The 21,433-nt window shown below is 45.8% G+C and overlaps 2 protein-coding genes across 4 annotated transcripts in view; both read right to left on the reverse strand.

Annotated features, from left to right (window-relative positions):
- Positions 1 to 1,257: 1,257 nt before the first annotated feature.
- On the reverse strand, positions 1,258 to 10,805 carry tmem71 (transmembrane protein 71). 2 transcript variants are annotated; one of them, XR_004611292.1, is made up of 11 exons: positions 9,869 to 10,805; positions 7,197 to 7,291; positions 7,026 to 7,068; positions 6,354 to 6,560; positions 5,998 to 6,257; positions 4,968 to 5,159; positions 4,775 to 4,838; positions 4,493 to 4,545; positions 4,269 to 4,318; positions 3,497 to 4,181; positions 1,258 to 3,300 (listed from the first exon to the last, which is right to left on the reverse strand). XR_004611292.1 is itself a non-coding variant. In XM_034554871.1 (10 exons), the coding sequence occupies exons 2-10, from the start codon at positions 7,219 to 7,221 to the stop codon at positions 4,158 to 4,160; spliced, it is 918 nt and encodes a 305-aa protein (XP_034410762.1). In that variant the 5' UTR covers positions 7,222 to 7,291; positions 9,869 to 10,805; the 3' UTR covers positions 1,258 to 4,157. The 2 variants fall into 2 exon arrangements, 1 of the variants encoding a protein (XP_034410762.1); XM_034554871.1 differs by having other exon boundaries at positions 1,258 to 4,181.
- A 10,160-nt stretch (positions 10,806 to 20,965) lies between these two features.
- Positions 20,966 to 21,433, reverse strand: part of ift57 (intraflagellar transport 57 homolog (Chlamydomonas)) — a 4,908-nt gene continuing 4,440 nt past the window's right edge. For both annotated transcript variants that reach the window (XM_034554852.1, XM_034554851.1), the window contains 2 exons: positions 21,346 to 21,412; positions 20,966 to 21,262 (listed from right to left, as the gene is read on the reverse strand). In XM_034554852.1, the coding sequence (XP_034410743.1) occupies positions 21,081 to 21,262; positions 21,346 to 21,412 (249 nt within the window). In that variant the 3' untranslated portion in view covers positions 20,966 to 21,080. The remainder of the gene's footprint in view (positions 21,263 to 21,345; positions 21,413 to 21,433) is intronic.

The following is a 21,433-nucleotide window of genomic DNA, read 5'->3' on the forward strand; positions in this document are numbered from 1 at the left end:
ACAAACGGACTATAAAGAGACTCTAACGGACTACAAATGGACCCAACATGGCTACAAACACACCTTGTGGCTCCAAAAAGAGGCTCATGATGAGTACACGTCTCTCAGCCACTTCCTCTTTGCTCGTACACGTCGACATCATTCTGTTCTTTTTTTTAAACGTCATCGGCGGGTTTTTATTGTCGTTTTGTAATAAAAACACAATTTTGTCAAATCTTCCTCTGAACTGTGAGTATTTATTCATTTTACAGCTGAAATGAAAAATACATTTTATAAAAATTCTACGAATGCAAACAATTAAAAAATAAATAATTAATAATAAATATAATTAAAAGATAATGAATTTTAGATGAGTTGATGTAACAGTTAATAGTTAAGATAAGTCCCAGTGGGGACATTTACAGGATTAAATGCAAATGAGAGACCAGATGTAAACAAGTGTTATAAAACAGTAAGAATATTAACTAATAATAGACTGAATTACCACCTACGTTAATAGAATGAGGCGTCGCATCGAGACGCTAAACGACAACACGCACATGAACGCATCACGGGACCGGCACAATCCACCTTCAGCCAGTCCTCGTTTTCACCGAGCAGAGCCTGAACGCATCACGGGACCGGCACAATCCACCTTCAGCCAGTCCTCGTTTTCACCGAGCGGAACTTGAAGGCATCACGGGAACTGTACAATCCACCTTCAGCCAGTCTTCGTTTTCACCGAGCGGAGCCTGAAGGCATCACACGTGACTCGTAGTAGTACTCCGGTAACTTCCGCTTCCTCGGGACTTCTAGGTATTCGTATACATGTACTTTTGTACACACATTCATATTTGTACACTAATTAAATGTTAATTCTTACCTTTAATCTACGTCCTCGTTTGTTTTTGTTTATTTGTCCACTAATGTGAACAAATATGATGACGCTGTAAACCATATTAACATCAGAGATGTTCATTCTTTGTGTGTTCAGTCTTCGATAACTTTGAACCAGTTGGACATTAAATATATATATATATATATATATATATATATATATATATATATATTTATTAACTAATCTCACAAGTGTTTTCTTCATTCGAACACCACTTATTCAAATAGCCCTCGTACAACAATACATATCACATGTTCAGCATTAATAATAATAGAAATTGCTTATTGCTTGTTCTTTCTTGAACATACTTTGGAGTATCTCCCTGTTATTTCTTTTTTTTTAAAGCATCACAATGAAACTACAGAGACGGAAACACACAGTCTGTCTTCATATTTAATGATTTATTGGACGATAAATATTCATATCGACAAAACACTTAATGCAAAACACTGTAAACAATTGGACCTTGAAACTCGTCTTCCAAAACCTTGTATAATAATACTTATAGTATAAGTTCTGTTTTTGTGTCAGATTTTAAATTTAAATCCAGTTTGTTCGTTTTAAGTTGAATTCTTTACAGTTTTCAGACTTTAACAAAATAAAAAGTACAGTGGAATAAACAGATATAATAAGTGTTACAGCCACAGTTACATATCTCCATCGTTGGAAAGAAGTGCAGAAAACAATTTATTTATATATATATATATATATATATATATATATATATATATAAATATAAATGTGTGTGTGTTTGTGTGTGTAGTAGCTGCATTACATCACAAACAAGTGCTTATCTAAAAGGTTTGATTCATTCCAGAATATTCGTATTAAATGTATTTCCGTAACAGTACGTTTAATATTTACCTCATAAATGTCGATTATATAAAGAAAACTGTCAAAACTCCCAAAACGCACTCCACGTTTAAACTGAATAAGTTAACGCTGCTTGTGGCCACCAGGGGGCAGGATACGTTGTTTACAGAGAGGCATTTCTGTCCGATGAATATGAGTACAATATTCACGCTGTTTTAGCTCCACTTTGGTCTCCACCAACCAAGATGTGGCTCCTATTTTCAGCCATAAAACCAGAATCGGGAGCTAAAAGCCGATCAGAGATGTATTAAAAATATTAGTAATATATAGATTTATTTTTGGCACTTTGAGTGAATACAAAACTGACGAGTTTTTGTGGCTTCGTTTGAGCCCTAAAACATGATTGAATTTGAAAAATCTAACTTCATAAAGTCAGAAACCTTATAAAGCCACACGGTACTTCTTTACGTTTCTGAGCCTCGCTTCTTTTCCCGATGCAAACATTCATTTCTCTTTTGAATTATTGCTTCCTCGTGTAAGTACAACCTTTGGTTTCAAAATAAGAGTGAAGTGAAGAAGCCTGAAGAACCCTCAAAACGACACAACTGCGTTATGAATTATGTTTTCTACGCACGCTTCACAAATAAGCTTTAAAGGACGTCTACAGCTCGTTGGTTAAACTGGTTTGGTTGAATAGAACTGTAAAGCTACGCTACGCTAAGCTACGCTAAGCTACGCAATGAGAGAAATATCCAACACCAATTTTACAGAAAAAGGTACATTTCTTCATTTCTTTAAAATTGTTTGATTTATTATTTCCAGGACCGCTTTGCATTTCTATTCACAGTATTATTTATTTGTTGCTATTAAAAACAATAATCTGCTTTATATATTTTTTTCTCAGAGTAACAAATATATTAGAATTTTCTTTTATTTAATTTTAGATCTAAACGCCCTGCAGGAGAACTCAAACCTCCGGTCTGCGTTAATGTTTCCGCAGCTCGTTTAAAGCTGATATAAAAGGCACTTAACAGATGAAGAGCTTTACTCCAAAATGCAAAAACTCACAATCTTCATATTTAAAATGCAGAAGAAACGGGAGGGTGACGACCTGCTCGTGAAGGGACGCCATTTAGCTTCATTTAAGATTAACATCGGATTTAATTCTCAGTATGAACTCATCATCATGAGGTAGCATTACGCATGGGTAGGCCCCGCCCACCGAGCTGTCAATCAGGTCATTATGCAAACACGTGGACGTCATGGGAGTCCTTGGCCCCACCCACCGACCTGTCAATCAGTTCTATATGCAAACACGTGGACGTCATGGGAGTCCTTGGCCCCGCCCACCGACCTGTCAATCAGTTCTATATGCAAACACGTGGACGTCATGGGAGTCCTTGGCCCCGCCCACCGACCTGTCAATCAGTTCTATATGCAAACACGTGGACGTCATGGGAGTCCTTGGCCCCGCCCACCGACCTGTCAATCAGGTCATTATGCAAACACATGGACGTCATGGGAGTCCTTGGCCCCGCCCACCGACCTGTCAATCAGTTCTATATGCAAACACGTGGACGTCATGGGAGTCCTTGGCCCCGCCCACCGACCTGTCAATGAGGTCATTATGCAAACACATGGACGTCATGGGAGAGTCCTTGGCCCCGCCCACCGACTTGTCAATGAGGTCATTATGCAAACACATGGACGTCATGGGAGTCCTTGGCCCCGCCCACCGACCTGTCAATGAGGTCATTATGCAAACACGTGGACGTCATGGGAGAGTCCTTGGCCCCGCCCACCGACCTGTCAATCAGGTGACGTCAACAAACTAAACGTTTGACATTTTGCACCAGCAAAACTCTTTCCTGTCAGAACTCCATCCAGGAAGCCGTGATTCAGATTTTCACAATAAAACCGGAGCCAGTGCAGCTGAACTCTTTTTGTCGTTTCATTTTGGAATAAAACTCTTACTTTCCTCACGTATCTTCCTGAACTTCCTGATCTTCCAGGTAGATCAACTAGCGTGTTGTGCATTTGTGTTTGTTTTTCTGAGCTCTTATTTTGAAAAGAAGTGAGGCTTTTACAGCGCCGCTCGCCGCCGTCGGACCTGAATTTGTTCTCATTCGGTCACTTTGGAGTTCAACTATTACCAATAGAAGATACATTTACATTATTACAGACATGCATCATTTATATTAAACTACAGTAACTTGTGTTAACGAGTCCCTCGCTTTGGACTGACAGGTTGAGATGCTGAACGTTTCCACTTCAAAGCTCGTCATCGAACATGAGATGCAGCGTTCATGCTAACGGTTATTAAAGATGTGAACTACTTCTACTGGGTCCACCAGACCTCTTCCACAGACCTCTTCCCTCTTCCACAGACCTCTTCCACAGACGTCTTCCACAGACCTCTTCCAGTCTCACGCTCCAGACTTTTGGAAACGCTCTCCTGAAGCTCTTTCTACTCGTTTCTTGAGGTGATGTCCTGTGAAAGACAACAGAATCATAAGAAGCTGTTGTTGTTGTTGTTGTTGGCAGAGTTAAAGAAGACCTCCTTCGCTCGTGGACTCACCTCCGTCTTCGCCCTCCTCCACTCGGCCATCGGCCCCGACTTCGTCACGACTGAAAGAAACATCGATAAAAAATGACATTTGAATAAAGAAACGACCGTCTGTGAAAATAAGATCCGTTCACGACGAGGACGCCATCTTTTTATTCCAAAGTTGTATAAAACCAGCGTTGAGAGCAACGAGCAGTCGGGTGAACGACACGCGACACGCGACACGCGACACTTACGCATCAACGCCGCCGCCGCGCTCGACGTGACGGTCGCGCTCCACAAAAGACACCTGAAGCAAAAGGAAGAGAAGCAGAAGCATGAAGCACGTTTCAGGGTTCTTTCGATTGGACGTATCAATTCATAAGATCGATGCTATAAATCGTATCAATAATATAAATCGTGAATCAATATCAGTTTTTTTAAACGTAAGTAGTAAAGTTGTTTTTATTCCATGTGTTTATTAATATACATTTTGTGTAAGTCTGTTTTAAGGGACTAAAAGGGGTACAAAGTGTTACCCTGAGGACAGAGCAGTGAGGATGAAGACGGTGAAGAGGAAGAGAAGAGCCTTCATCGTGAACCCTGAAACACAAACCGACAACGTTTAAATCAACAAGTTCTGATCAAAGCTCATATTTAGCATTTAGTGAAGAGGCTGAAATGAAACTGAGCGTCCACAGAACAGAACAGAGACCCACATGAGCTGCTCACCTGCGTGCTCAGGTGAGGCCTGACAGCAGCTGTTGGTGTAGTACGGTGAGGGAGGCGGGACTTCAGAGAGGCCACCAAGCAACTGGGTGAACTGCTCCTTTGATTGACAGATCTCAGAACAAATCTCCTCCTGGATGAGCATCTTCGGAGAAGGGGCCACTTTGTCAGGAGGGGGCGGGATCTCAGTGTGGTCTGAAAGACAAAAACACACACACACATATATATATATATATATATATATATATATATATATATATATATATATATATGTATATGTATATATATGTATATATATATATATATATATATATATACATACATACACATACATACATATATATATATATACATACATACATACATACATGCAATCCCTCTCCTGACCACCAGGGGGCGACTCCTCTGGTTGTATAGAAGTCTATGCTTCATGTGTTAAAGCTGCATTCTCTCTCCTGACCACCAGGGGGCGACTCCTCTGGTTGTATAGAAGTCTATGCTTCATGTGATGAAGCTGCATTCTCTCTCCTGACCACCAGGGGGCGACTCCTCTGGTTGTATAGAAGTCTATGCTTCATGTGTTAAAGCTGCATTCTCTCTCCTGACCACCAGGGGGCGACTCCTCTGGTTGTATAGAAGTCTATGCTTCATGTATTAAAGCTGCATTCTCTCTCCTGACCACCAGGGGGCGACTCCTCTGGTTGTATAGAAGTCTATGCTTCATGTGTTAAAGCTGCATTCTCTCTCCTGACCACCAGGGGGCGACTCCTCTGGTTGTATAGAAGTCTATGCTTCATGTGTTAAAGCTGCATTCTCTCTCCTGACCACCAGGGGGCGACTCCTCTGGTTGTATAGAAGTCTATGCTTCATGTGTTAAAGCTGCATTCTCTCTCCTGACCACCAGGGGGCGACTCCTCTGGTTGTATAGAAGTCTATGCTTCATGTGTAATTGTAACATGTAAATGTCTCATTCAGCGTTGAGCTGTTTTTAGCTCCGCCCTCTCATCTCGGGGCTCCTCCCTCCATCACCCACCGTAAGTGAAGCTGCGGCTGTCGTCCAGCTCGGTGCTGTAAAACCTAGACCCGGACCAGGTTGACTCGTCCAACGGGACCGGGCCCTCCTGGCTGGTCCTGGCCCAGTCCTGGTCCTGGTCCAGGATCTGGTTTTGGTTCTGTCCTGTCCTGAACACGCCTCCGAAGACTTTCTCGTCCAGCCAGGACTGGCAGCTCTCCGTCACGTCGCTCAGCAGGCGGGCCAGAGAGCGCCGGGTCCGCCGCCTGCGCCGGAAGACCCTGAGAGAACGAGGAGAAGAAACAGAACCATGACGGTTCCTCTCGGACCACGTCAGGGAACACGAGGTCCTCGCAGATCTCAGGAGCCGCTCTCACCGGACCGGGTTCTCCTTGTAGGACACGCTGGCCTTGCAGGGAGTCAGCGACACGTTGCCGTCCCCGTCCCAGGAGAAGCTGTCCTCGGTGACGCCGTAGTACCCGTTGGTGAGGAGGCGCGGCGAGCGGCGGCAGGAGCTCGGGGCGCCGCCCGCCGCCGGCGAGCAGACGTAGGAGGAGTCGGGGGAGAGGAGCGACACGTCGAGGCTGAAGGGAGGCGCAAGGTTACACTGTATCATTGAGGTTCTATGTGTTTTATATATAATAATAGAATTAGATTATATCTGAACATTTGATGATATCAATCGACTCATTTATAATAGCTCCATTGCACATAAAGAAATGTGTCTAATAATCCGGAATTTGAATTATATACCAAAAACTAAATAATACAAATGTATGTATGTTTGGTATTAAAATGCTCTGAATGAACAAACCCCTCTGAATAAAGCTTCTTAATATATTAAGAGGAGTTTTATTAAATGTTGTGTTTAAATATGCAAATGAGGCGTTAACTTTAGGTGAATTTAGGAGAAATCTACAAATGTAAACAAACAAAGAAGTAAAATAAATGTTTTCTTTCAACCAGAATGAAAAATAACTCCCATTAAACTATAAGTAAATACATTAAAATAGCAGAAGTGCATTCAGTCTTGAGACGTGTTTGTTTACCTCTGACAGGAGTGACCTCGTGACCTCCGTTTGATTGGTGAACCTGAAACACAGTTCAGAGGTCAGAGACGTTACCTTGACGACCACGAGACTTCACAGAGAAGAGCTGCAGACGTTCCTGAGGAACTCCTCAACGGACGGAACCCTCAAGAGAACCCGAGCGTGACGTACTTGTGACGGCTCCGGAGAAGAACATGGTGGTCTTCTGGTGAAGAATCAGAAGCTCCGCTCCAACGGAGAGAACATTTCCTGAAGCATCGAAGAATCTGAAACGCACGAAGAGGAAGAAAACGTGCTTTTTGTTTTGGGACTACTTTCAGCGGCGGATGAATCCACATGTCTGAGTGTTGGTGGTGATTTACACACTCAGGACGTGTTATGGATTATGGGATGTTGGTTTGAGTCAAGAAGAAGAAATGCAGAATAAGGACTGGGAGGTTTTGATGTTTTGGTGTTTCAATGTTTCGATGTTTCAGTGTTTCGATGTTTCAGTGTTTTGATGTTTCAGTGTTTTGGTGTTTCAGTGTTTCAGTGTTTTGATGTTTCAGTGTTTTGATGTTTCAGTGTTTTGATGTTTCAGTGTTTTGATGTTTCAGTGTTTCAGTGTTTCGATGTTTCAGTGTTTTGATGTTTCAGTGTTTTGATGTTTCAGTGTTTTGGTGTTTCAGTGTTTTGGTGTTTCAGTGTTTTGATGTTTCAGTGTTTCAGTGTTTTGATGTTTCAGTGTTTTGATGTTTCAGTGTTTCAGTGTTTCGATGTTTCAGTGTTTTGATGTTTCAGTGTTTCAGTGTTTTGATGTTTCAGTGTTTTGATGTTTCAGTGTTTTGATGTTTCAGTGTTTTGATGTTTCAGTGTTTCGATGTTTCAGTGTTTTGATGTTTCAGTGTTTCGATGTTTCAGTGTTTCAGTGTTTTGATGTTTCAGTGTTTTGATGTTTCAGTGTTTTGATGTTTCAGTGTTTCAGTGTTTTGATGTTTCAGTGTTTCGATGTTTCAGTGTTTTGATGTTTCAGTGTTTTGATGTTTCAGTGTTTCGATGTTACAGTGTTTTGATGTTTCAGTGTTTCGATGTTTCAGTGTTTCGATGTTTCAGTGTTTCGATGTTTCAGTGTTTCGATGTTTCAGTGTTTTGGTGTTTCAGTGTTTTCCAGTGAGTGGTGCAGCTCTGGGCCTCTAACCCCAGTTATGCTACGTAATGATAATAATGATAATAATAATAATGATGATGATAATAATAATAACAATAATAATGGTAATAATAATTATAATTTAATAATGATAATAATAGTAATAATAATAATGATAATTTAATAATGATAATAATAAATTAATTAAACATTAATGAGCATTTTCAGATTTTATTAAGAACTTTGGAGAAAAATGAAGATTAGTTGAAGGTGAAGCTACAGAAATAAATAAATAAATGTAACATGAATCAACAACAGCTGATAGATTTCTGCTCCATAAAATATGAACTGGGTCAGCTTCTGTTCGTCTGTGTGAGCATGAAAAAAGGGAGTGTGTGTGTGTGTGTGTGTGTGTGTGTGAGTGAGTGTGTGAGTGTGAGTGTGTGAGTGTGTGTGAGTGTGAGTGTGTGAGTGTGTGTGAGTGTGTGTGTGTGTGTGTGTGTGTGTGTGTGTGTGTGTGTGTGTGTGTGTGTGTATGGTTCAACTGAAGAATGGGTTGAAAGCAGAGCAACGGTCTAAACACTTTAGTCATGTGACTGAAAACGTTTGGTCAGACTTTATTTCTTCTGTCTTTAGGATTCATGCTGAATATTAATATGAAGCAACAAGCTTTAATCCTTCCAGAGAACTATTTGTACTTTACTTTTAAACTATTTTATACACTTCCTAAAGGGTTCTCTGTGACACTGGGGGTTCCTTTAAGAGAGAGGGGGGGGGGGGGGGGGGGGGGGGAGAAAAAGGTTCATTTTTGTTTAATATCAAAAAATATATTATATTTACAACCTATTATTGTACTTCACTTCCTTCAGGGCTTAATAGTGAGAATGCATTTATTAAATTATTTAATCCCCCCCTCTATATGTGTCACATTGGACCCTTCCCACTCCGGGTTTCCCAGCATCCTTTGCGGTAGCAGTCTCTGCTGGAGCTGCTGATGTTGGAGGAAAACGCGTAGCAGGAAACACAAAGATGGACCAAACCATTCCTCCATCAGTGGACCAAACCATTCCTCCATCAGTGGACCAAACCATTCCTCCATCAGTGGACCAAACCATTCCTCCATCAGTGGACCAAACCATTCCTCCATCAGTGGACCAAACCATTCCTCCATCAGTGGACCCGCCAGGTTGCTTTGGTGCCACAGATCTTGTAATATTGCATTCATATATATATATATATATTTAAAAGAAATAATATAATATAGAAAAAATAATATATATATATATATAGAGAGAGAAAAAATATATTAAAATAAAATAATATAAACTATATATATATATATATAAATATATATATAGTTTATATTATTTTATTTTAATATATTTATATATTATTTTATTTTAATATATATATATAAATAAATAATTTCGCTCATGTTTTAAGGTACTTTGTCATATTATTTACAACTATATTAATGCGTTTATTGTCCACCGTCTCAATAATGTTCCCATCGGGCTTCACAGCCGCAACATTCCTGACGTATTTCCGTGATAACGGAAGTCTGTTGGTTTATCATCAGAGATTATGTTTAAAATATAAATACTGTAATAAAACTCGCGTTTTGCACACAAAGGAAGCAGTTTATGAACAAATGAGTTAGAAACATTTAGCTAGTCATTTATTTTCATGTTGATCTCAGACAAAGAAAATAACTCACCGGGAAGTTTCCTCCTGGCTTCTGTTCCGGAAGTGAAGAAACACTCTTCTTCCTCTTTTTCTTCCTCTTTTTCTTCTTCTTCTTCCTCTTCTTCTTTAAATCTTGGAGTAAAACCTGAAGCTCGCCCTCAAACCGTCTTCCGAGCCTCGCCCACACACCGGAAACACACACCGGCTTTCAAAATAAAAATAAAAACACCACACATGACAGCTTCCGGTCGAGGCTTTTCAGAGTAAACGCGTGACGGTGTTTTGTTTTTTTACATTTAAAATAAACACACACATCTAAAAAAGGGATCTACACGAAATAATGTGTTATTAGTTATTAGTTATATTAGTGGTTGAAAGATTCATCATTATTTTATTATGCGGACCGATTTTAGTCAGATTAGTGTGAAACTAAAGATTGAACTATGAAATTAATATAATAATTTAAATTTCGTACATATTTTTTTATTATGCGTTCATTGTGCTTTAATTTAATTTAATATATTTAGTTTCTCTGTGTGAAACCACTTTTCCTTTAAGGATGCATTCAAGTATTGATTGAAAAGCCAAATGTCGAAGCCTCTGTCATCATCATCTCTCTCAACAGGAAACATAACACTCTCATATTTATTGTAATGCAATCTTTGTATTATTGTCATCGTCCACAACATTTTTTTCTGTAGTGCATCCCTACTTTTACTTTGAAGGGGGAATCCCGTAACTTCCGGTTAAAGCCTGACCTGATTGGTGCAGCGTGGAATAATTTAAACAGATAAAATATTCCTTAACTTTTGGTCTTCTGGTGTTAAATGTATAAAAGAGAAGGTCTCCTGGTCCAGATGAGCTCCTTTCTGCTCCATCTCACCTCTCAGTAGCAACGAGTGTGTGAGAATAGGAACTAGAGAGTGGTCTGGTCTGTGGTCAGTGGTCTGGTCTGTGGTCAGTGGTCTGGTCTGTGGTCTGTGGTCTGTGGTCTGTGGTCTGTGGTCTGTGGTCTGGTCTGTGGTCAGTGGTGTGTGGTCTGGTCTGTGGTCAGTGGTCTGGTCTGTGGTCAGTGGTCTGGTCTGTGGTCTGTGGTCTGGTCTGTGGTCAGTGGTGTGGTCTGTGGTCAGTGGTCTGTGGTCTGGTCTGTGGTCAGTGGTCTGGTCAGTGGTGTGGTCTGTGGTCAGTGGTCTGGTCTGTGGTCAGGTCTGTGGTCTGGTCTGTGGTCAGTGGTCAGTTGTCTGGTCAGTGGTGTGGTCTGTGGTCAGTGGTCTGGTCTGTGGTCAGTGGTCTGGTCTGTGGTCTGGTCTGTGGTCTGGTCTGTGGTCTGGTCTGTGGTCAGTGGTCTGGTCAGTGGTGTGGTCTGTGGTCTGGTCTGTGGTCAGGTCTGTGGTCTGTGGTCTGGTCTGTGGTCAGTGGTCTGGTCTGTGGTCTGTGGTGTGGTCAGTGGTCTGTGGTCAGTTGTCTGGTCAGTGGTGTGGTCTGTGGTCAGTGGTGTGGTCTGTGGTCAGTGGTCTGGTCAGTGGTGTGGTCTGTGGTGTGGTCTGTGGTCAGTGGTGTGGTCTGTGGTCAGTGGTCTGGTCTGTGGTCAGTGGTGTGGTCTGTGGTCAGTGGTCTGGTCTGAACAGCAAGTTACAAAGCTGAACGTAGGAAGGAGATGAAGTTCAGAAGAAGTGCGGATGAAAAAGAACAAAAATAAGTATATGAGTACTTTTACTGTCACAGTATCTCTACAGTGTGGTATTAGTACTTTTACTGTCACAGTATCTCTACAGTGTGGTATTAGTACTTTTACTGTCACACAGTATCTCTACAGTGTGGTATTAGTACTTTTACTGTAACATAGTATCTCTACAGTGTGGTATTAGTACTTTTACTGTAACATAGTATCTCTACAGTGTGGTATTAGTACTTTTACTGTCACAGTATCTCTACAGTGTGGTATTAGTACTTTTACTGTCACATAGTATCTCTACAGTGTGGTATTAGTACTTTTACTGTCACAGTATCTCTACAGTGTGGTATTAGTACTTTTACTGTCACACAGTATCTCTACAGTGTGGTATTAGTACTTTTACTGTAACATAGTATCTCTACAGTGTGGTATTAGTACTTTTACTGTCACACAGTATCTCTACAGTGTGGTATTAGTACTTTTACTGTCACACAGTATCTCTACAGTGTGGTATTAGTACTTTTACTGTAACATAGTATCTCTACAGTGTGGTATTAGTACTTTTACTGTCACAGTATCTCTACAGTGTGGTATTAGTACTTTTACTGTCACATAGTATCTCTACAGTGTGGTATTAGTACTTTTACTGTCACAGTATCTCTACAGTGTGGTATTAGTACTTTTACTGTAACATAGTATCTCTACAGTGTGGTATTAGTACTTTTACTGTCACAGTATCTCTACAGTGTGGTATTAGTACTTTTACTGTCACATAGTATCTCTACAGTGTGGTATTAGTACTTTTACTGTCACAGTATCTCTACAGTGTGGTATTAGTACTTTTACTGTCACAGTATCTCTACAGTGTGGTATTAGTACTTTTACTGTCACACAGTATCTCTACAGTGTGGTATTAGTACTTTTACTGTAACATAGTATCTCTACAGTGTGGTATTAGTACTTTTACTGTAACATAGTATCTCTACAGTGTGGTATTAGTACTTTTACTGTCACAGTATCTCTACAGTGTGGTATTAGTACTTTTACTGTCACATAGTATCTCTACAGTGTGGTATTAGTACTTTTACTGTCACAGTATCTCTACAGTGTGGTATTAGTACTTTTACTGTCACACAGTATCTCTACAGTGTGGTATTAGTACTTTTACTGTAACATAGTATCTCTACAGTGTGGTATTAGTACTTTTACTGTCACACAGTATCTCTACAGTGTGGTATTAGTACTTTTACTGTCACACAGTATCTCTACAGTGTGGTATTAGTACTTTTACTGTCACAGTATCTCTACAGTGTGGTATTAGTACTTTTACTGTAACATAGTATCTCTACAGTGTGGTATTAGTACTTTTACTGTCACAGTATCTCTACAGTGTGGTATTAGTACTTTTACTGTCACATAGTATCTCTACAGTGTGGTATTAGTACTTTTACTGTCACAGTATCTCTACAGTGTGGTATTAGTACTTTTACTGTCACAGTATCTCTACAGTGTGGTATTAGTACTTTTACTGTCACATAGTATCTCTACAGTGTGGTATTAGTACTTTTACTGTCACAGTATCTCTACAGTGTGGTATTAGTACTTTTACTGTCACATAGTATCTCTACAGTGTGGTATTAGTACTTTTACTGTAACATAGTATATCTACAGTGTGGTATTAGTACTTTTACTGTAACATAGTATCTCTACAGTGTGGTATTAGTACTTTTACTGTCACAGTATCTCTACAGTGTGGTATTAGTACTTTTACTGTCACAGTATCTCTACAGTGTGGTATTAGTACTTTTACTGTAACATAGTATATCTACAGTGTGGTATTAGTACTTTTACTGTCACACAGTATCTCTACAGTGTGGTATTAGTACTTTTACTGTAACATAGTATATCTACAGTGTGGTATTAGTACTTTTACTGTCACATAGTATATCTACAGTGTGGTATTAGTACTTTTACTGTCACACAGTATCTCTACAGTGTGGTATTAGTACTTTTACTGTAACATAGTATATCTACAGTGTGGTATTAGTACTTTTACTGTAACATAGTATCTCTACAGTGTGGTATTAGTACTTTTACTGTCACAGTATCTCTACAGTGTGGTATTAGTACTTTTACTGTAACATAGTATATCTACAGTGTGGTATTAGTACTTTTACTGTCACATAGTATCTCTACAGTGTGGTATTAGTACTTTTACTGTCACACAGTATCTCTACAGTGTGGTATTAGTACTTTTACTGTAACATAGTATCTCTACAGTGTGGTATTAGTACTTTTACTGTCACAGTATCTCTACAGTGTGGTATTAGTACTTTTACTGTCACACAGTATCTCTACAGTGTGGTATTAGTACTTTTACTGTCACACAGTATCTCTACAGTGTGGTATTAGTACTTTTACTGTCACAGTATCTCTACAGTGTGGTATTAGTACTTTTACTGTGATGACGAGCCAGACGTACCACGTGATCGATTCAGGAAACGGTTTGTCCCCTCATGTTGTGGATTTGGGACTTTATTGCCCCTCCACAAGACCCCTCCACAAGACCCCCTCCACAAGACCCATCCACAAGACCCCCTCCACAAGACCCCTCCAGAAGACTCCCTCCACAAGACCCCTCCACAAGACCCCCTCCACAAGACCCCTCCAGAAGACCCCTCCAGAAGACTCCCTCCACAAGACCCCTCCACAAGACCCCTCCAGAAGACTCCCTCCACAAGACCCATCCACAAGACCCATCAACAAGACCCCCTCCACAAGTCCCCTCCACAAGACCCCCTCCACAATACATCCTCCACAAGACCCCCTACACAAGACCCATCAACAAGACCCCCTCCACAAGACCCCTCCACAAGACTCCTCCACAAGACCCCTTCCACAAGACCCCTCCACAAGACCCCCTCCACAAGACCCCTCCACAAGACCCCCTCCACAAGACCCCTCCACAAGACTCCTCCACAAGACCCCCTCCACAAGACCCCTCCACAAGACCCCCTCCACAAGACATCCTCCACAAGACCCCCTCCACAAGACCCCTCCACAAGACCCCCTCCAAAAGACCCCTCCACAAGACCCCCTCCACAAGATCCCTCCACAAGACCCCCGCCACAAGACCCCCTCCACAAGACATCCTCCACAAGACCCCTCCAGAAGACACCCTCCACAAGACCTCCTCCACAAGACCCCCTCCACAAGACACCTCCACAAGACCTCCTCCACAAGACCTCTCCACAAGACCCCTCCACAAGACCCCCTCCACAAGACATCCTCCACAAGACCCCCTCCACAAGACCCATCCACAAGACCCCCTCCACTAGACCCCCTCCACAAGACCCCCTCCACAAGACCCCTCCACAAGACCCCTCCACAAGACCCCTCCACAAGACTCCTCCACAAGACCCCTCTAGAAGACTCCCTCCACAAGACCTCCTCCACAAGACCCCCTCCACAAGACATCCTCCACAAGACCCCCTCCACAAGACCCATCCACAAGACCCCCTCCACAAGACCCCTCCACAAGACTCCTCCACAAGACCCCTCCACAAGACCCCCTCCAAAAGACCCCTCCACAAGACCCCCTCCACAAGATCCCTCCACAAGACCCCCGCCACAAGACCCCCTCCACAAGACATCCTCCACAAGACCCCTCCAGAAGACACCCTCCACAAGACCTCCTCCACAAGACCCCCTCCACAAGACACCTCCACAAGACCTCCTCCACAAGACCTCTCCACAAGACCCCTCCACAAGACCCCCTCCACAAGACATCCTCCACAAGACCCCCTCCACAAGACCCATCCACAAGACCCCCTCCACAAGACCCCCTCCACAAGACCCCCTCCACAAGACCCCTCCACAAGACCCCTCCACAAGACCCCTCCACAAGACTCCTCCACAAGACCCCTCTAGAAGACTCCCTCCACAAGACCTCCTCCACAAGACCCCCTCCACAAGACCCCCTCCACAAGACCCCCTCCACAAGACCCCTGCTCCGATTGAGACGAAGCGGAGCTGAAGTTCTGCTCATCGGGTCCAAAGGCTTCTCATGAAACACTTCATGCTGGACTCTGAGGTGATGATGTCACTCCTTCAGTCACCGTCCTGAGGTGTCTCTGGTCTCTCTGGTCTCTCTGGTGTCTCTGGTGTCTCTGTCTCTGGTGTCTCTCTGGTGTCTGTGGTCTCTCTGGTGTCTCTGGTGTCTGTGGTGTCTCTGGTGTCTGTGGTCTCTCTGGTGTCTCTGGTGTCTGTGGTGTCTCTGGTGTCTCTGGTCTCTCTGGTGTCTCTCTGGTGTCTGTGGTGTCTCTCTGGTGTCTCTGGTGTCTCTCTGGTGTCTGTGGTGTCTCTCTGGTGTCTCTGGTGTCTCTCTGGTATCTCTCTGGTGTCTCTCTGGTGTCTCTCTGGTGTCTCTGGTGTCTCTCTGGTCTCTCTGGGGTCTCTCTGGTGTCTCTCTGGTCTCTCTGGTGTCTGTGGTCTCTCTGGTGTCTCTCTGGTGTCTGTGGTCTCTCTGGTGTCTCTGGTGTCTGTGGTGTCTCTCCGGTGTCTGTGGTCTCTCTGGTGTCTCTGGTGTCTGTGGTGTCTCTCTGGTGTCTGTGGTCTCTCTGGTGTCTCTGGTGTCTGTGGTGTCTCTGGTGTCTGTGGTGTCTCTCTGGTGTCTGTGGTCTCTCTGGTGTCTCTGGTGTCTGTGGTGTCTCTCTGGTGTCTTTGGTCTCTCTGGTGTCTCTCTGGTGTCTCTCTGGTGTCTCTGGTGTCTCTCTGGTGTCTCTCTGGTGTCTCTGGTGTCTCTCTGGTGTCTCTGGTGTCTCTCTGGTGTCTCTCTGGTGTCTCTCTGGTGTCTCTGGTGTCTCTCTGGTGTCTCTCTGGTGTCTCTGGTGTCTCTCTGGTGTCTCTGGTATCTCTCTGGTGTCTCTGGTGTCTCTCTGGTCTCTCTCTGGTGTCTCTCTGGTGTCTCTCTGGTGTCTCTGGTGTCTCTGGTGTCTCTCTGGTCCCTCTCTGGTATCTCTCTGGTGTCTCTCTGGTGTCTCTCTGGTGTCTCTGGTGTCTCTCTGGTGTCTCTCTGGTGTCTCTGGTGTCTCTCTGGTGTCTCTGGTGTCTCTGGTGTCTCTCTGGTCTCTCTGGTGTCTCTCTGGTGTCTCTCTGGTCTCTCTGGTGTCTCTCTGGTATCTCTGGTATCTCTCTGGTGTCTCTGGTGTCTCTCTGGTGTCTCTCTGGTCTCTCTGGTATCTCTCTGGTATCTCTCTGGTCTCTCGTGTCTGGTGTCTCTCTGGTGTCTCTGGTGTCTCTGGTGTCTCTCTGGTGTCTCTCTGGTGTCTCTGGTGTCTCTCTGGTGTCTCTCTGGTGTCTCTGGTGTCTCTCTGGTCTCTCTGGTGTCTCTCTGGTGTCTCTCTGGTCTCTCTGGTGTCTCTCTGGTGTCTCTCTGGTCTCTCTGGTGTCTCTCTGGTATCTCTGGTGTCTCTCTGGTGTCTCTGGTGTCTCTCTGGTGTCTCTCTGGTGTCTCTCTGGTGTCTCTGGTGTCTCTGGTGTCTCTGGTGTCTCTGGTATCTCTGGTGTCTCTGGTATCTCTCTGGTGTCTCTCTGGTGTCTCTGGTGTCTCTGGTGTCTCTCTGGTCTCTCTGGTGTCTCTCTGGTGTCTCTCTGGTCTCTCTGGTGTCTCTGGTGTCTCTGGTGTCTCTCTGGTGTCTCTCTGGTGTCTCTGGTGTCTCTCTGGTGTCTCTGGTATCTCTCTGGTGTCTCTGGTGTCTCTCTGGTCTCTCTCTGGTGTCTCTCTGGTGTCTCTCTGGTATCTCTGGTATCTCTCTGGTGTCTCTGGTGTCTCTCTGGTGTCTCTCTGGTCTCTCTGGTATCTCTCTGGTATCTCTCTGGTCTCTCGTGTCTCTCTGGTGTCTCTCTGGTGTCTCTCTGGTGTCTCTCTGGTATCTCTCTGGTGTCTCTGGTGTCTCTGGTGTCTCTCTGGTATCTCTCTGGTATCTCTCTGGTCTCTGGTGTCTCTCTGGTGTCTCTCTGGTGTCTCTCTGGTATCTCTCTGGTCTCTCGTGTCTCTCTGGTGTCTCTCTGGTGTCTCTCTGGTGTCTCTCTGGTGTCTCTCTGGTCTCTGGTGTCTCTCTGGTGTCTCTCTGGTATCTCTGGTGTCTCTCTGGTGTCTCTGGTGTCTCTCTGGTGTCTCTCTGGTGTCTCTCTGGTGTCTCTCTGGTCTCTGGTGTCTCTCTGGTGTCTCTCTGGTGTCTCTCTGGTGTCTCTGGTGTCTCTCTGGTGTCTCTGGTGTCTCTCTGGTGTCTCTCTGGTGTCTCTCTGGTGTCTCTCTGGTGTCTCTGGTGTCTCTGGTGTCTCTCTGGTGTCTCTCTGGTGTCTCTGGTGTCTCTCTGGTGTCTCTCTGGTGTCTCTCTGGTATCTCTGGTATCTCTCTGGTGTCTCTGGTGTCTCTCTGGTGTCTCTCTGGTCTCTCTGGTATCTCTCTGGTCTCTCTGGTGTCTCTGGTGTCTCTGGTGTCTCTCTGGTGTCTCTCTGGTCTCTCTGGTGTCTCTCTGGTATCTCTGGTATCTCTCTGGTGTCTCTGGTGTCTCTCTGGTGTCTGGTGTCTCTCTGGTGTCTCTCTGGTCTCTCTGGTATCTCTCTGGTCTCTCTGGTCTCTGGTGTCTCTCTGGTGTCTCTCTGGTCTCTCTGGTATCTCTCTGGTCTCTCGTGTCTCTCTGGTGTCTCTCTGGTGTCTCTCTGGTGTCTCTCTGGTATCTCTCTGGTGTCTCTGGTGTCTCTGGTGTCTCTCTGGTATCTCTCTGGTATCTCTCTGGTCTCTGGTGTCTCTCTGGTGTCTCTCTGGTGTCTCTCTGGTATCTCTCTGGTCTCTCGTGTCTCTCTGGTGTCTCTCTGGTGTCTCTCTGGTGTCTCTCTGGTCTCTGGTGTCTCTCTGGTGTCTCTCTGGTATCTCTGGTGTCTCTCTGGTGTCTCTGGTGTCTCTCTGGTGTCTCTCTGGTGTCTCTCTGGTCTCTGGTGTCTCTCTGGTGTCTCTCTGGTCTCTGGTGTCTCTCTGGTGTCTCTCTGGTGTCTCTGGTGTCTCTGGTGTCTCTCTGGTGTCTCTCTGGTGTCTCTCTGGTGTCTCTCTGGTCTCTGGTGTCTCTCTGGTGTCTCTCTGGTGTCTCTCTGGTGTCTCTGGTGTCTCTGGTGTCTCTGGTGTCTCTCTGGTGTCTCTCTGGTGTCTCTCTGGTGTCTCTGGTGTCTCTGGTGTCTCTCTGGTGTCTCTCTGGTGTCTCTGGTGTCTCTCTGGTGTCTCTCTGGTGTCTCTGGTGTCTCTCTGGTGTCTCTGGTGTCTCTGGTGTCTCTCTGGTGTCTCTGGTGTCTCTGGTGTCTCTGCTTTAAAGAACGTACACTTCTTATTTAATTCATATGAAACATGTTTATTATAAAAGTTTAAAAACTAAAACAAGTTCATTAACAAATAACGTCTTCTAAAGGCAGAACATATCTGAATATATTTCAATCTTCATATACAACAATTCATAAATGACATTTATGACAAAAGGGCCAAATGGAACCATTCAAATGTGTTTATAACTTCATGCTGCTGCAAGTGTTTTCTTATGAAGATCCAACGTTATGAGACTCAAGAGAAGGAGAAGGGCCCAGCATGGAGGTGGTCCTAGGAGAAGGGCCCAGCGTGGAGGTGGTCCTAGGAGAAGGGCCCAGCATGGAGGTGGTCCTAGGAGAAGGGCCCAGCGTGTAGGTGGAGCTAGGAGAAGGGCCCAGCGGGGAGGTGGAGCTAGGAGAAGGGCCCAGCGTGGAGGTGGTCCTAGGAGAAGGGCCCAGCGTGGAGGTGGTCCTAGGAGAAGGGCCCAACATGGAGGTGGTCCTAGGAGAAGGGCCCAGCGTGTAGGTGGAGCTAGGAGAAGGGCCCAGCGGGGAGGTGGAGCTAGGAGAAGGGCCCAGCATGGAGGTGGTCCTAGGAGAAGGGCCCAGCGTGTAGGTGGAGCTAGGAGAAGGGCCCAGCATGGAGGTGGTCCTAGGAGAAGGGCCCAGCGTGGAGGTGGTCCTAGGAGAAGGGCCCAGCATGGAGGTGGTCCTAGGAGAAGGGCCCAGCGTGGAGGTGGAGCTAGGAGAAGGGCCCAGCATGAAGGTGGACCTAGGAGAAGGGCCCAACATGGAGGTGGAGCTAGGAGAAGGGCCCAACATGGAGGTGGAGCTAGGAGAAGGGCCCAGCGTGGAGGTGGAGCTAGGAGAAGGGCCCAGCATGGAGGTGGTCCTAGGAGAAGGGCCCAGCGTGGAGGTGGAGCTAGGAGAAGGGCCCAGCATGGAGGTGGTCCTAGGAGAAGGGCCCAACATGGAGGTGGAGCTAGGAGAAGGGCCCAGCATGAAGGTGGACCTAGGAGAAGGGCCCAACATGGAGGTGGAGCTAGGAGAAGGGCCCAGCATGGAGGTGGTCCTAGGAGAAGGGCCCAGCATGGAGGTGGACCTAGGAGAAGAGCCCAGCATGGAGGTGGTCCTAGGAGAAGGGCCCAGCATGGAGGTGGTCCTAGGAGAAGGGCCCAGCGTGGAGGTGGAGCTAGGAGAAGGGCCCAGCATGAAGGTGGACCTAGGAGAAGGGCCCAACATGGAGGTGGAGCTAGGAGAAGGGCCCAACATGGAGGTGGAGCTAGGAGAAGGGCCCAGCGTGGAGGTGGAGCTAGGAGAAGGGCCCAGCATGGAGGTGGTCCTAGGAGAAGGGCCCAGCGTGGAGGTGGAGCTAGGAGAAGGGCCCAGCATGGAGGTGGTCCTAGGAGAAGGGCCCAACATGGAGGTGGAGCTAGGAGAAGGGCCCAGCATGAAGGTGGACCTAGGAGAAGGGCCCAACATGGAGGTGGAGCTAGGAGAAGGGCCCAGCATGGAGGTGGTCCTAGGAGAAGGGCCCAGCATGGAGGTGGACCTAGGAGAAGAGCCCAGCATGGAGGTGGTCCTAGGAGAAGGGCCCAGCATGGAGGTGGTCCTAGGAGAAGGGCCCAGCATGGAGGTGGACCTAGGAGAAGAGCCCAGCATGGAGGTGGTCCTAGGAGAAGGGCCCAGCGGGGAGGTGGACCTAGGAGAAGGGCCCAGCGTGGAGGTGGTCCTAGGAGAAGGGCCCAGCGGGGAGGTGGACCTAGGAGAAGGGCCCAGCATGGAGGTGGTCCTAGGAGAAGAGCCCAGCATGGAGGTGGTCCTAGGAGAAGGGCCCAGCATGGAGGTGGACCTAGGAGAAGAGCCCAGCATGGAGGTGGTCCTAGGAGAAGGGCCCAGCATGGAGGTGGTCCTAGGAGAAGGGCCCAGCATGGAGGTGGACCTAGGAGAAGAGCCCAGCATGAAGGTGGTCCTAGGAGAAGGGCCCAGCGGGGAGGTGGACCTAGGAGAAGGGCCCAGCATGGAGGTGGACCTAGGAGAAGGGCCCAGCGGGGAGGTGGACCTAGGAGAAGGGCCCAGCGGGGAGGTGGACCTAGGAGAAGGGCCCAGCGTGGAGGTGGTCCTAGGAGAAGGGCCCAGCAGGGAGGTGGACCTAGGAGAAGGGCCCAGCATGGAGGTGGACCTAGGAGAAGGGCCCAGCAGGGAGGTGGACCTAGGAGAAGGGCCCGGAGGCGGGCTCTGAGATGTTAGTGGCGTGCATGTCCCGCGTCATGTTGGACTTCTCCTTGAGTTTGGCCTGCAGCAGCGTGTGCTCCACGACGCCGATCCTCACGTCCATCTGAAGGATCTCCTGCTTCAACTTGGTCAAACTCTGCTTGATCTTCACCACCGGAGCTGCAGGACGGACGCAGACAGACGGTCAGCAGCAGACAGACAGACAGTTCACCTCTTCACACACACGCAGTCATCAGCATCACCTCCATCAGACATGCTGCTGCCTTTCTCCTCCATCTCCTGCTTCACCCTGTCCAGCTCCTCACTGATCTGAAACACACATGTTCAGAA

Source organism: Cyclopterus lumpus, chromosome 17 (assembly GCF_009769545.1).
Source record: "Cyclopterus lumpus isolate fCycLum1 chromosome 17, fCycLum1.pri, whole genome shotgun sequence".
Classification (NCBI taxonomy): Eukaryota; Metazoa; Chordata; class Actinopteri; order Perciformes; family Cyclopteridae; genus Cyclopterus; species Cyclopterus lumpus.